General features: G+C 39.2%; 1 protein-coding gene across 4 annotated transcripts in view; it reads left to right on the top strand.

Moving 5' to 3' along the window:
- The window catches only part of Ccdc15 (coiled-coil domain containing 15), a 71,664-nt gene extending 59,501 nt beyond the window's left edge, over positions 1-12,163 (top strand). For 3 of the 4 annotated variants that reach the window (XM_085844527.1, XM_085844526.1, XM_085844524.1), the window contains 4 exons: positions 5,375-5,551; positions 5,981-6,129; positions 7,601-7,724; positions 8,509-12,163. In XM_085844527.1, the coding sequence (XP_085700653.1) occupies positions 5,375-5,551; positions 5,981-6,129; positions 7,601-7,724; positions 8,509-8,512 (454 nt within the window). In that variant the 3' untranslated portion in view covers positions 8,513-12,163. Of the gene's footprint in view, positions 1-5,374; positions 5,552-5,980; positions 6,130-7,600; positions 7,729-8,508 lie in introns of those variants that run through there. The other variant, XM_085844525.1, reaches the window with a different exon arrangement.
- Positions 12,164-12,506: the final 343 nt, after the last annotated feature.

Genomic DNA, 12,506 nt, shown 5'->3' with positions numbered 1-12,506 from the left:
CTTAAACTACTCTATGACTAGGCTAGGGATATAGCTCCCCTGGTAGATTGCTTGCCTAGCACACACACACATCCATGGGTCTGATCTGCAGCACCACAAAAACTGTGTGATAGTACATACCTGTAATCCCAGCACTCAGGAAGAGACAAGGGGGCCAGAAGTCATCCCTTGAATCCTGACTAGCCTTAGTTAATGTCATCTTGACACATCCTGGACTTCTTTGAAAGAAGCTTTAATTGAAGATTTGCCTGGATCATGTTGGTCTGTGGGTGTATCTGTGAGGAATTGTGATTAGTAATTGATGTAGGCAGGCCCAGCCCATTATGGGTGGCACTTGTTCCTCAGGCATGTTGTCCTGAGCTGTATAAAAAGCTAGCTAAGCATGAGCCAGGTAATGAGCCCAAAAGCAAGCCAACAAGCAACATTCCTCCATGTTTCTGATAATTAGGTTCCTGATTAACTTCCTGCTTTGACTTCCCTTTATGATAGACTGTGACCTGGAAGTATAAGATGAAGTAAAGCCTTTTTTCCATTAAGAAGGGACCAGATACTCTGTCATAGCAACAGAAAGGAAACTAGAACACTAGACTACACAATGAACTCCAGGCCATCCTGGAACACATGGGGCTTGTCACAAAATTTCTTTCTAGTAAACATTTAAATGGATGTTTTGTCATTTAGGTTTGTTCCATGTAGAACACAAGCAAAACAGACCGTATACTGTGTGATAAGTATAAGTCTCTGGGATTTTCGGGTTGGGAAATGAGCATTGGCTTTAAGTTAAAGGAACTCTAGCACCTAACCATCTCATACATCTCATACTTTGAAGCTTTGTAAACAGGCATTGACTTGGTTTTAAAGCTCCAGTGAGACTTGTAAGCAAGCTTTAGTATGCTTATAGTATGCTTTGTCTCAACTAATACCTGACACCTGAGATAGGTGTAGACTTCAGTCTTAAAGTTTTTATTTGCATCCCTTTTGTTGTGATATACTTTAGCATTTCTATCTTTATGTTTTCAGATTTACATCTCTGACAAAATCACGTTTACTGTCTTTTTTAACTCAGAAATTGTTGCTTTCATCCATGGAAGATTTATTTCAGTCTTTTTCATGTTATTTCCTGTTGTTCAACTTAGGGTCTCACTATGTAGTATAGTCTGACCTGGAATTCACTGTATAGATCAGGCTAGCCTCAAACTTAGGATGATCCTCACCCTGCAGCTTCTTGAATGCTGAGATGTATATATACTGCCATGCCCAACAGATCTTTATTTTTGAACATATATAATATGTCTGTAGTAACTATGTAAATGTCCTTCTATGTAATTCTAACCCAACAGTCCGGTTGTAGTTGATCTTGTTTGATGATTCTGCTCATTGTGAGTGCTTTTCCTGCCTCCTTTGCATACTTGTCTTAGTCACTGTTCTATTGCTATGGAGAGTCACAAGACTATGGCAACACTTAGAAAAGTATTTCACTGGGGCTTGCTTACAGTTTCAGAAGTTTACTTCATTATCATCATGGTAGGGAGCATGGCATTATGCAGGCAGGCACTGGAGCAGTAGGTGAGAGTTCTGCATCCTGGTCCATAGGTAAACAGACTGACTGACTCACTCTGGGCTTGGCATAGGCTTTTATGTATGTATCTGTCTGCCTGCCTGCCTGCCCTACCTACCCATCTGGCTGGCTGTCTTGTTTATTTGGGGAGACAGGATTTCTTTACATTGCCCTTGCTATTCTGGAACTCACTCTTTAATCTAGGCTAACCTCAAAAACTCAGAAAGATCTACTTGCCTCTGCCTTTCAAGTACTGGGATTAAAGGTGTGCACCACCATGTCCAATATAGGGCTTTTGAGACCTCAAAACCCATTTCCAGTGACACATTTTCTCCAACAAGACCACACCCCTTAGTCCTTTCAAAATAGTTCCACTCCATGGTAACCAAGCATTCAGATCTATGGGCCTGTGGGGGCAATTCTATGGTGGCATATGTTGATTGGATGTCTGTACTGGTTGGTTTTTTGTTTTGTTTTGTACATGACACAAACCTAGACATATTTCAGGAAAATAATTCTTTTTTTTTTTAAAGATTTATTTATTTATTTTATGTATGTGACCATACTGTCTTGACACACCAGAAGAGGGCATAGGATCCAATTCCAGATGGTTATGAGCCACCATGTGATTGCTGGGAATTGAACTCATGACCTTTGTAAGGGCAGCCAGTGCTCTTAACCACTGAGCCATCTCTCCAGCCCCAGGAAAAGAATTCTTAATTGAGAAAATGTCTGTGTTAACACTGGCCTGTATGCAAGTTTTTGACATATTTTCTGGATTAATGATGAATGTGGGAGGGGCCAACTCACTGTAGTCTCTGCACCCTTGGACAGGTGGGCCTGAGTTATATAAGAAAACAATCTAAGCAAGCGAGGAGAAAGCCAGTAAGTAGCATGCCTCGTGACTTGTGCTTTGATTCCTGCCTCCAGTTATTGCCTTGAGTTCCTGCCCTGACTTCCCTCATTGCTGTGACTTTTGAGTTGTAAGATAAAACATAGACCCTTCTTTCTCAAGTCGCTTTTGTCATGTGTTTATTACAACAGTAGAAACTCTAAAACAATATCTATCATTATGATTTACTCTTTACCTTTTGGTTGGTAAGTGTATTGCTATTACATATGTGTTTTACTCAGGGAATCCATCAAGTTACATTTGAATTTTCCCCTGTGCTGTTGTCTAGAATCATTGAAGGCACTAACTGTTGGCAATAATAGTGATTGCTTTTCTATTTCTCATCTATTAGGGACTACAATATTTTGCTCATTGATATCAATGTCTTGAAAGCTGTTATTTCTGGTGTTTTATATTATTTGTTTGTTTTTCCCTCCCTCCCTTCTTCCCTTCCTCCCTTCCTTTCTCTCGTTTTCTTGAGATAGGGTTTCTGTATATAGCCTTGGCTACCCCAGAACTAGCTCTATATACCAGGCTGGCCTCAAGCTCAGACATCCCTCTGCCTCCAGAGTTCTGGGATTAAAGTCAAGAGTCAGTACTGCCTGGCCTTATTTGCATTTTAAGTTTCTTTGGTGTGAGGACAAACCTGGCCACTGTTACACTGTTTTGGTAGTGACATACATCCTACGTATCAGTAATTTTTACCTGAGCCTGTTTTTATGCTGGGATTCTGTATTGGCTAGTTTTGTATCAACTTGACACAGCTGGAGTTATCACAGAGAAAGGAGCTTCAGTTGAGGAAATGCCTCCATGAGATCCAACTGGAAGGCATTTTCTCAATTAGTGATCAAGGGGGAAAGGCCCCTTGTGGGTGGGACCATCTCTGGGCTGGTAGTCTTGGGTTCTATAAGAGAGCAGGCTGAGCAAGCCAGGGGAAGCCAGCCAATAAGGAACATCCCTCCATGGCTTCTGCATCAGCTCCTGCTTTCTGACCTGCTTGAGTTCCAGTCCTGACTTCCTTGGTGATGAACAGCAGTATGGAAGTGTAATCTGAATAAACCCTTTCCTCCCCAACTGCTTCTTGGTTGTGATGTTTGTGCAGGAATAGAAACCCTGAGTAAGACAAATTGGTACCAGAAGTGGGATATTCCTGTGACAACCTGACCATGTTTTGGGGAGGACTGTGGAAGGGCTTTGGAACTTTGCCAGAAGATCCATATGGTGTTAAGAGCTCTTTGGGATGTTGTGTAGGAGCTTGGAAGATAATGTTGAGAACAGTGCAGAAGATTGAGGCCTGGCTTGTGTAATTTCAGAGGGAAAATTAAAGACTCTTTTCAGAGCCATTGCTATTTTGGTTTGTGAAGGTTCTGTGGTTCTGGTTAGCTGGGGCTGAAGAATCAGCTGTGATTAACAAGATACCAGAACTACTAAAGCAAAAACTCTGCATTACTGGGACTATTGATGCTGGTTAGCTGGAGCTAAGAAACTAGCGGTGATTAAAAAGAGACCAGCATCATTGAGGTAACATCTTCTGGGAAGTGTTTTTTGAGAGCACAGAGGCTGTGTTCCAGAGATAGCCAAGGTTGTACCTCGTGCTACAGTGGGACTTGGTAATGTGTAAGAGTCATCCAGGTGGTACTGGTTTTGAAGGCATGAAGGGGTCACGCAGAGCAGCTGAGGCTCGGCACTGTGAGAGGCCATGGAAGGCCATTAGTGAAGGTGCAGCCTCAGTTGCAATTGATGGCCCAGGACTGAAGGGGTCATGCAAAGGATTTGAGGCTTAGCACCATGAAGAGAGCCTATGAGAGGCTATTGTTCAAGCCAAGTTACAGTGGAAGACAGCATTTTGGAGATGCCAGTACCAAGAGATGACTGCCAAGAACAGCAGCAGCAGTGGAGTACAGGCGGCTGGAGCCTAGAAGACAACGTGTGTGCTACAAAGGGCATGGCTGGAGAAGTGACCCAAGCCCTTGGAGGAGCCCAGAAGATCGTGAGTTGGATTCCAGACATTGGATGGTTGGAGATTGATTTTTGCTTTTGATTGTGACTGTGCCCTGATATTTTTCCCTCTTGAAGGAAGTTTTTTAGTGAAGCCCACAGTTAAGAGACTTTGAATTTTAAAGTACTTTGTATTTTAAAAGATACTAGATATTTTAAAGGGATTGAATTTTTAATATGTAAAGACTGTGGAACTTTTAAAGTTATTTAGATCTCGGGGATGAATAAGAACTAAGGGTTGAGGCTTACTAGTGATGTGTTTGTGTGTCAAGTTGACAAGGGGTCAATTGTACTGGCTAGTTTTGTGTCAGCTTGACACAGCTGGAATTATCGCAGAGAAAGGCACTTCAGTTGGGGAAATGCCTCCATGAGATTCAGCTGTAAGGCATTTTTTCAATTAGTGATCAAGGGGGGAGGTCCCCTTGTGGGTGGTGCCATCTGTGGGCTAGTAGTCTTGGGTTCTATAAGAGAGCAGGCTGAGCAAGGCAGGGAAAGCCAGCTGGTAAAGAACATCCCTCCATGGCTTCTGCATCAGATCCTGCCTCCTGTCCTGCTTGAGTTCCAGTCCTGACTTCCTTGGTGATGAACAGCAGCATGGAAGTGTAAGCTGAATAAACCCTTTCCTCCCCAACTTGCTTCTTGGTCGTGATGTTTGTGCAGGAATAGAAACCCTGACTAAGACAGATTCTTACATAAAATGTTTTACTAACCAGTTTTCATTTCCCTTTGAGAACCAATTTATATAGGTGATTAAAAGATAAATTCATGTCAGTAAACATGAATACTTTCTGAAGATGCTCTTAGATTGATGAACTGATTTTGTGATTTTCATTTTTTGAGGGCATTTCTTGAGTAATTTAGATCAGGAAACTAATTTTAAATAACAGTTTTAGAAAATTAGAATTATGTGTTTTTTTCACTTTCAGAATTAAGAAAAAGAAAGAACAACAACGCTATGCTGAAGAGCAGAGACTCCTAAGAATGAACTGTCACGAAGAACCTTATTCAGAAGAGAAGATAAGTGATGTTTTAGCCCAGTTACAACTGGAAGAAATAAAAGGAGCCAGAGAAAAACAGCAACAGAGAGAAAAAGAGTACATAAGGTGATTTTAAATGTTCTGTGTGAAATTCTCAGTCTAGAGGAGACCTAGTAAAAAGTAGGTATTCTCATATTCCTTAACAGATTTGCTTTAACTTGGTGATGGTGGCCCGTGCCTTTAATCAGGAGGCAGAGGCAGGTGCATCTCTGAGTTCCAGGACAGCCAGAGCTACACAGAGAAATGCTGTCTTTAAAAAAAAAGTCAGAGACACTGCATGCCTTCTCCTACTTTTCTTTATTTAGGGTGCATGCTCCACTACTATTTTGATTGGCTAGCAGCTGTTAGGGCTAGTACTGCATTTTCTTCTGCCATCTCCTACCCACTACATAGAAAGACTAGAGGTACAGAGGAGAGAAATCTAGCTATAAAATCAGGTATATACATATTATTCTCCTAGTAGTTGATTTACCTGACTGCACTGTATTTTTATAGATATGTAGAAGCTTTGCGAGCCCAGGTCCAGGAGAAAATGAAGCTTTATAATATCACTTTACCTCCATTATGCTGTTGTGGTCCTGATTTTTGGGATGCTCATCCTGATACCTGTGCCAACAATTGCATTTTCTATAAAAACTACAGAGGTAAGTTTCTTAAGGAATAGTTGAGTCTCAATAGCAATTAAAATAAAATATCTATATATAGTAACTTAAGAGAATTCTATTTTTGACTTTATAAAACAAATATGTGAAACAATGAAAATTATTATAGTTTAATTTCTGATTGGTCCTGCTTATGATAGAGAAGTGTTTCCAGCTCATCACACTGTATAGAAGAGGACTTGGATTCCAGATCTTCCCTTAATTGAACACTATTAAGAGATTGTACTTGCTGGGTAGTAGTGCACATTCCTTTAAACTCAGAACTTGGGAAGCAGAGTTAGATGGATCTCTTGGAGTTCCAGGCCAGTTTGGTCTACAGAATGAGTTCCAGGACTGCCAAAGGCTATACAAGAGAGGGCCTGTCTTGAGGGAAAAAAAAAAAAAGTTTGTCCTTTAATACTAAATTAGAAGTCTGTTATCTCCATACTTTAATGGTGTCTAATACAGACTTAAAAGCATATGTCCATATTAGACTGTCAGTTCTGCTGGGGAAACTAAGAAAGATGAGAAGCTCTATCAAGAGTCCCAGGCAGAGACAATGGAGTGAGTCCTTTCTGTAATGTTTCCTGCCCAGTAGTAAGTATTGATTTATAGAACATAGGAACTTTGTCAACGTCATATAAACACTCACTGAAAATATTGCCAGTATTTATATACTTCATCTGTGTGATATAATTTATCGGTCCTCCTATGAGTTACTTTAAAACTTTTTATGACAATATGAAATGCATGACATATTTTATATACTTCTCCCTAGTTCAGGCCACACTCCAGCATCATCAAACTCCTCTTAGACTTTTTGTATCTCATACACTTGGTTCTCTACCTATAGTCCTTTTTTTCCTTTTCTCCTGTTTATGCCTCAAAAGCCCACTTTTTTTCTTTGGTTTGGATTTTTTGAGACAGGGTTTCTCTGTATAGTCCTGGCTGTCCCACTTTATTTATTTATATATTTGTTTATTTATTTATATTTTGGTTTGGTTTTTCAAAACAGGGTTTCTCTGTGAAGCCCTGGCTGTCCTGGAACTCACTCTGTAGACCAGGCTGGGCTCAAACTCAGAAATCCACCTGCCTCTGCCTCCCAAGTGCTAGGATTAAAGGCGTGCACCAGCACTGCCTGGCAAAAGCCCGCTTTAAATGGTCCAGCTTCTCACATCTTTCTAGGGTTCCCTAGCTGTTCATTCATATCCATCTTCCTATTGTGATGACATTTTATATATGTCCATGGAAGCACTTTTTACTACAACTTTATTTGTTGCCATTTTCTATAATCTCTTTTCTTTCTTCACAGAGAGTTAGCCTCTATTGTCAGTACTCAATAAATATTTATTCTGTGGCTGGAATGAATGCCTATGGCATTTTTTGGCAATGAAGCAGTGCTAATAGGGAAACGAAGTGGGAGAGCCATCTAGAGTCTAACTTTATTCATCGCTGTGCCAATCTTCATTTGCAGCATATAATCGGGCATTGCATTCAGTCATCAATTCTTCTGATATCTCTGAGGGGAACGCAACTCTTCGAAATGCCATTCGTAATTTTGCTTCTGCACATAGAAGGACTCCAAAACAAAGTCTCCAGTAAGAGTCTGAAATCAGTACCAATGACTGGTAGTATTTCCACCTTCAGTTAAAATCAACCACAAGAATTATATAGAAAAGGCTGTTAATATGCATACGATGTATTATTTGGAAGGAAAGCAAGTCCATGTAACTGTCTATCTGCTTGGGACCAACATTGAAAGCTGATTGCCAAACTTGTCTCTTTGGTTTAAACCTTTGAGGAACCTGTTATTTTTAAAGTAATTAGAAAAGTAAGGTTTCTCCTACTTTTTTGCTGGACATTTTTTTTTAATGTATTTTAAGCTTTTTCTTTAATTAGAGAAACTCATGAGAAATCTTTGACATTATCTTACTCTCATCCTTCTGAAATTGTCTTTTGAATATTGACAGTACTGAAAGAGTCTGAGCTCTAATACTCATCTATAGTGCCATTGGCTTTTCTAGCTTTATATAAGAATTAGAAATGAGAAGAATTTGAATTTGGCATACATTTTTTAAAAAAAAATTTCTTCCCATCTCTTTTACTTTTTAAATGAATGCCTTGTTTTTCATTCAGTGACATTGGATATAGGACTTTAAATTTTATTTTATATTAAATTTGAGATTTTATTTATTTACTTTTATGTATATGAGTGTTTGTTTCAGTGTAGGTACAGAGGGCCCAGGAACATGAGTTAACTCGGGGTTTCTTTGCTGACAGCAAAAGATTATACAGTTTGTCTAAAAATTACTGTATATCTACTGTACTTAAATAACGTAAGAAAAAAACCCCAACACTTCATGCTAACTTCTCTTTTCACAGCTAAAGAGTGTCAGCAAAATGCTATGTCATGTAGAAAACCACAAGACAACCTGAAGCTACTGGAAGCCACAACAGTGTCAACAGTTCCAGCCTCACAGTGCACCCCTGAGCTACAGCCCTTCCAAAAGGCATTTTCCCCACGCCAAGCAAAAAATATCAAGAGTTTGTTTCTGAAATTTTGTTTACTTTACAAACTATAGATATGTTTTATGTCCAGTTTTCAATTTGGGCCTTACAGCTAATATTGATGTTAATATCACCTCACAAGCTGAAAGCGTAATGCTAGAAACATCTTCAAATTCCTTGTCATACTAAAAGCAAAATGCAAAGAAAGGAGAACACAAGAGCACCTTTTAATTTTAAAGTGTTTGGAAACATGTACAGCTTGGATACAGTTTCAGAGTTCCAGACACACATGTCCTTGTCATGTAAGCCAGACGCTTTGAGAAGCTGCAGTGGGACTGTGGTTAGATTCTAAGTTAAACCCAATGAGGGCAATAGACACAGCTCAAATAAGACTTGTGGATCATAGTATTCCCCTCTTTATGGTATGTGCAAGGGGACATATAAACATTTTTAGTTGTGCATGATGGTACATGTCTTTAATCCCATTACTATGGAGGCTGATGCAGAAGGATCAGGAGTTTGAGGACAGCTGAGCTACATGAAACTGTCTCAAAAAAATTTTAAGCCAAATAAAATAGTTGTTTTTCCTTCTGCTTCTGTTGCTATTCCTCATCTTCTTCCTTCTTTTTGTGAACAAATCAATAGGATCCTTTTTACTGTCAGACTTTCCCCTTGATTTGTATGTGTGACATCCTTCTATTTCTCCCTCTGCTTCACCACCTCACTGACACAGGGCTGCTTTTCTCTGCTACTTAAGCTGTTCAGCAGCTCACTCAACTGTTATGTTTGCTTGTTTGTTTGTTTGACCACATCTACAAATAGAGATTCCCAGGATTTGTGGTTTTGATCTTGGGCCAGAGTTCTGAACAAAACATTTTTAGAGCACTTAAGTAAATCCTGCAATATTGGGAAGGACATTGGCTCTTCTTGTGGTCTTCTCTGCCTGTCTACATAAAGAAGGTGTAAGCAGTCATAAGCTTTTGGTTTCTTGGGTCACTTTTAGTCATCCTGATGTATTGTTCTCTAGGAAATGCCAGCCCAGCACAAGGTTCCCTGCCCTCAAACTAGCTCTATCTATGACAACCAACTTTTATATAATTGTTACTAATTAACAATGTTAACAATAAAACATAAGAAACTAATAATGGCAGTCTCTCTTGAGTCTTCCCACTCTAAAAATCCCTTTCTAAACCTAGGTAATCATTAGTCTATTTCTTTTATGTATAAATAAGTCTTTGGGTGACTCCTCTTATAAATGAAATATACAATAGGAGCTCTTTTTACTGAACTTTTTCAGTTAGGCTGATGTCAATACTCATCTGTGTTGTAAGATTCATTAATGTGTTGAATAGTATTGATAGTAATAGTAATGATAAAACTATCTATCCATTCATCCACTAGTCAACATTTGGGAGTTTTCTACATAGTTATTATGAATTCTGCTATGAACAGTTGTTCTCAGGATTCTGGAATACATGTTTTCATTTCGTGGTGTATGGGAGTAAAATTCTGGGAGTCACCCAGTAGCTTTGTGTTTAACTTTTGACAAACTACAAACTGTTGTCCAGAGTAGCTGTACTATTTTTCATTCTCCAGAACAGGTAAGGAAAGGCTCAGTGTTCCTCACCAATGTTCATGTCTTAGACAGGTGGCTGCGATGGGCTGTTTCCCTGTGATTTTAAGTTCCTCCTAGCAGTTGATGTTGGTTATTTTTTTCATGTGCCTGTTGGCTGAGTGGGTTTGTCTTTTGAAGATGTTTGCCAGATACTTTTCCAGCTTCATAACTGGGTTGTCTTTTTTATTATGGAATTATGTTGTAGAAGATTTTTAATCCCAACTCGGGGTTTCTACACTGCCTTTGACCATTTTAGTTTCCAGATAAAAGACACACACAACCTTTATTTTTACAGTAAGCCTTAAATAGCACAAGAGCAGGGCAGATACCTGCCCTCTATGCTATTAGAATCTACTTTCTTATGATAATCCCAAGGTATTACTTACAATGTTTCATCTAGGCTGCTCTTAACTCCAATTGGCCAGCCTTGGTGCCCACATTTTTATGGCTCACCTAACCCATGGCTGCTTCTCTTCCTCCTACACTTCTTCCTCTCTTGGTTTTCCTCAGACCCCAAGCCCTGGAAACCTAAACCTTACCTTTGTCTCTTCTGCTTAGCTATTGGCTGTTGGCATCTTTATTTACCAATCAGAAATAGCTTGGGGTCAGAGTCACAGGTCTTTGTGAGGACTCCAGGTCTTGGGGCCCGCCACTTAGCATTATAATAGATAGCAAGACCAAACCTCAACAGAATTAGATGAGCTCCTAATGTAGTCTACACACAGGTCCTCTATGAGCTGTATCATTAGTATTTGCTCCCATTCTGGGGATTGATTTTTTTTTTTTTTTTTTTTTTTTGGACAGTGTCTCACTGTTGTTCTGGCTGTCCTGGAAGTCACTTTGCAGACCAGGTTGGCTTTGAAATCACAAAGATTTCCCTGGCTCTGCCTCTCAAATGCTGGGATTAAAGAGTGTAACACCTACTTCTTTTCACTTTCTTAATGGTTTCTGCAGCTTGTAGATTTAATGAAATCTAATTTTTATATATTTGTGGCCTGTGTTTTTGCTATATTCTGAAAAGCCATTACTTGATCCGGGGCCACAAATGTTTATCTTACATGTTTTGTTACAAGTTTTAAAAGTGCTGGTTTTATATTTCCAGTTACTAGTCAGTTGGAGCTAATGTGTGTCAAATGTCATTCTTTCACATGTGGATACCTAGTACCCCACTATCACTTGTTAAAGACTACCATTTGCCACATAGAATTGACTGGAAATGTCAGAGCTTCCTTGTAAGATCTCTGTTGTGTTCCATCCATCCTGTGCCTGTCCTTGTATTGAATATTTCTACAATACTATAACTTTGTGATAAGTTTGAAGTTGACAAGTGTGAGCCCTACCTTTTTGTCCTTTTTTAAAAAGATATTTTACTTTTCTGAGTCCATACATTTTCATATGATTTTTAAGGTCATTTTTCTACCAAAAACAAAACAACAATAACAAACAAAACAGCAAAACAAACAAACAAACACACAAAAGAGTAGCTGGATTCTGATAGGAAACATACTGGATTCCTGATTAACTTGGGAATAATTGGCAACTGACCCATGAACATGGAATGAGATCTCATATGTGTATGGCTTTAATTTTTCTTGGCTATATTTTACATTTACAGAGGACAAAAATTGTATGTAGGTTAAACATGTTCCTGATGTTATTATATTGATGTTATTTTAAATGAAATTACCTTTTTCCCCCCCACTTGGAGCCTGGTCTTATGTAACTTAGGCAGGCCTCAAACTCAGTATGTAGTCAGGAAGAACCTCTCCTGTTTCTATTTTTTGAGTGCTGAAATTATAGGCATGTGCCACCATACCCACTTGATGCAGTGCTAGGGATTGAACCTGGGACTTTGTGAGTACTGAGCAAGAACTACATCCTCAGCCTAGAATTTTGTTTTTTTAATTATAGTTGTGGGGCATATTGGGGGGGGGCGGGGAGGGAGACTAACTACTGCTTAAATATGGAGGTCAGAGGTCAACTTCAAAAGTTGTTTTTTTCCTTCCACTGGCATCCAAGGATACAACTCAGATTATCAGACTAGCTCACCAAGTACTTTTATCCACTGAACCATCTCTCCAGTGCCAGCCAAGAATATTTTATATGTTGAATCTTGCCATCTTAAAATAGAACCTTACTTCCAGCTCAGCGTTTTGTTTCTTTTTCTTGTTTAATTACTAGTCTTGTTACTGGTTAGAACATCATGCACAAAATTGTACAGTACTTTAAGAGCAAAGAATTTTTAAATCTTAAATAT

Source organism: Mus caroli, unplaced genomic scaffold (assembly GCF_978045245.1).
Source record: "Mus caroli unplaced genomic scaffold, Mus_caroli_1 scaffold_11, whole genome shotgun sequence".
Taxonomy (NCBI): Eukaryota; Metazoa; Chordata; class Mammalia; order Rodentia; family Muridae; genus Mus; species Mus caroli.
The sequence above is the reverse complement of the archived record's forward strand: the minus strand, read 5'-3'. Positions and strand labels throughout refer to the sequence as shown.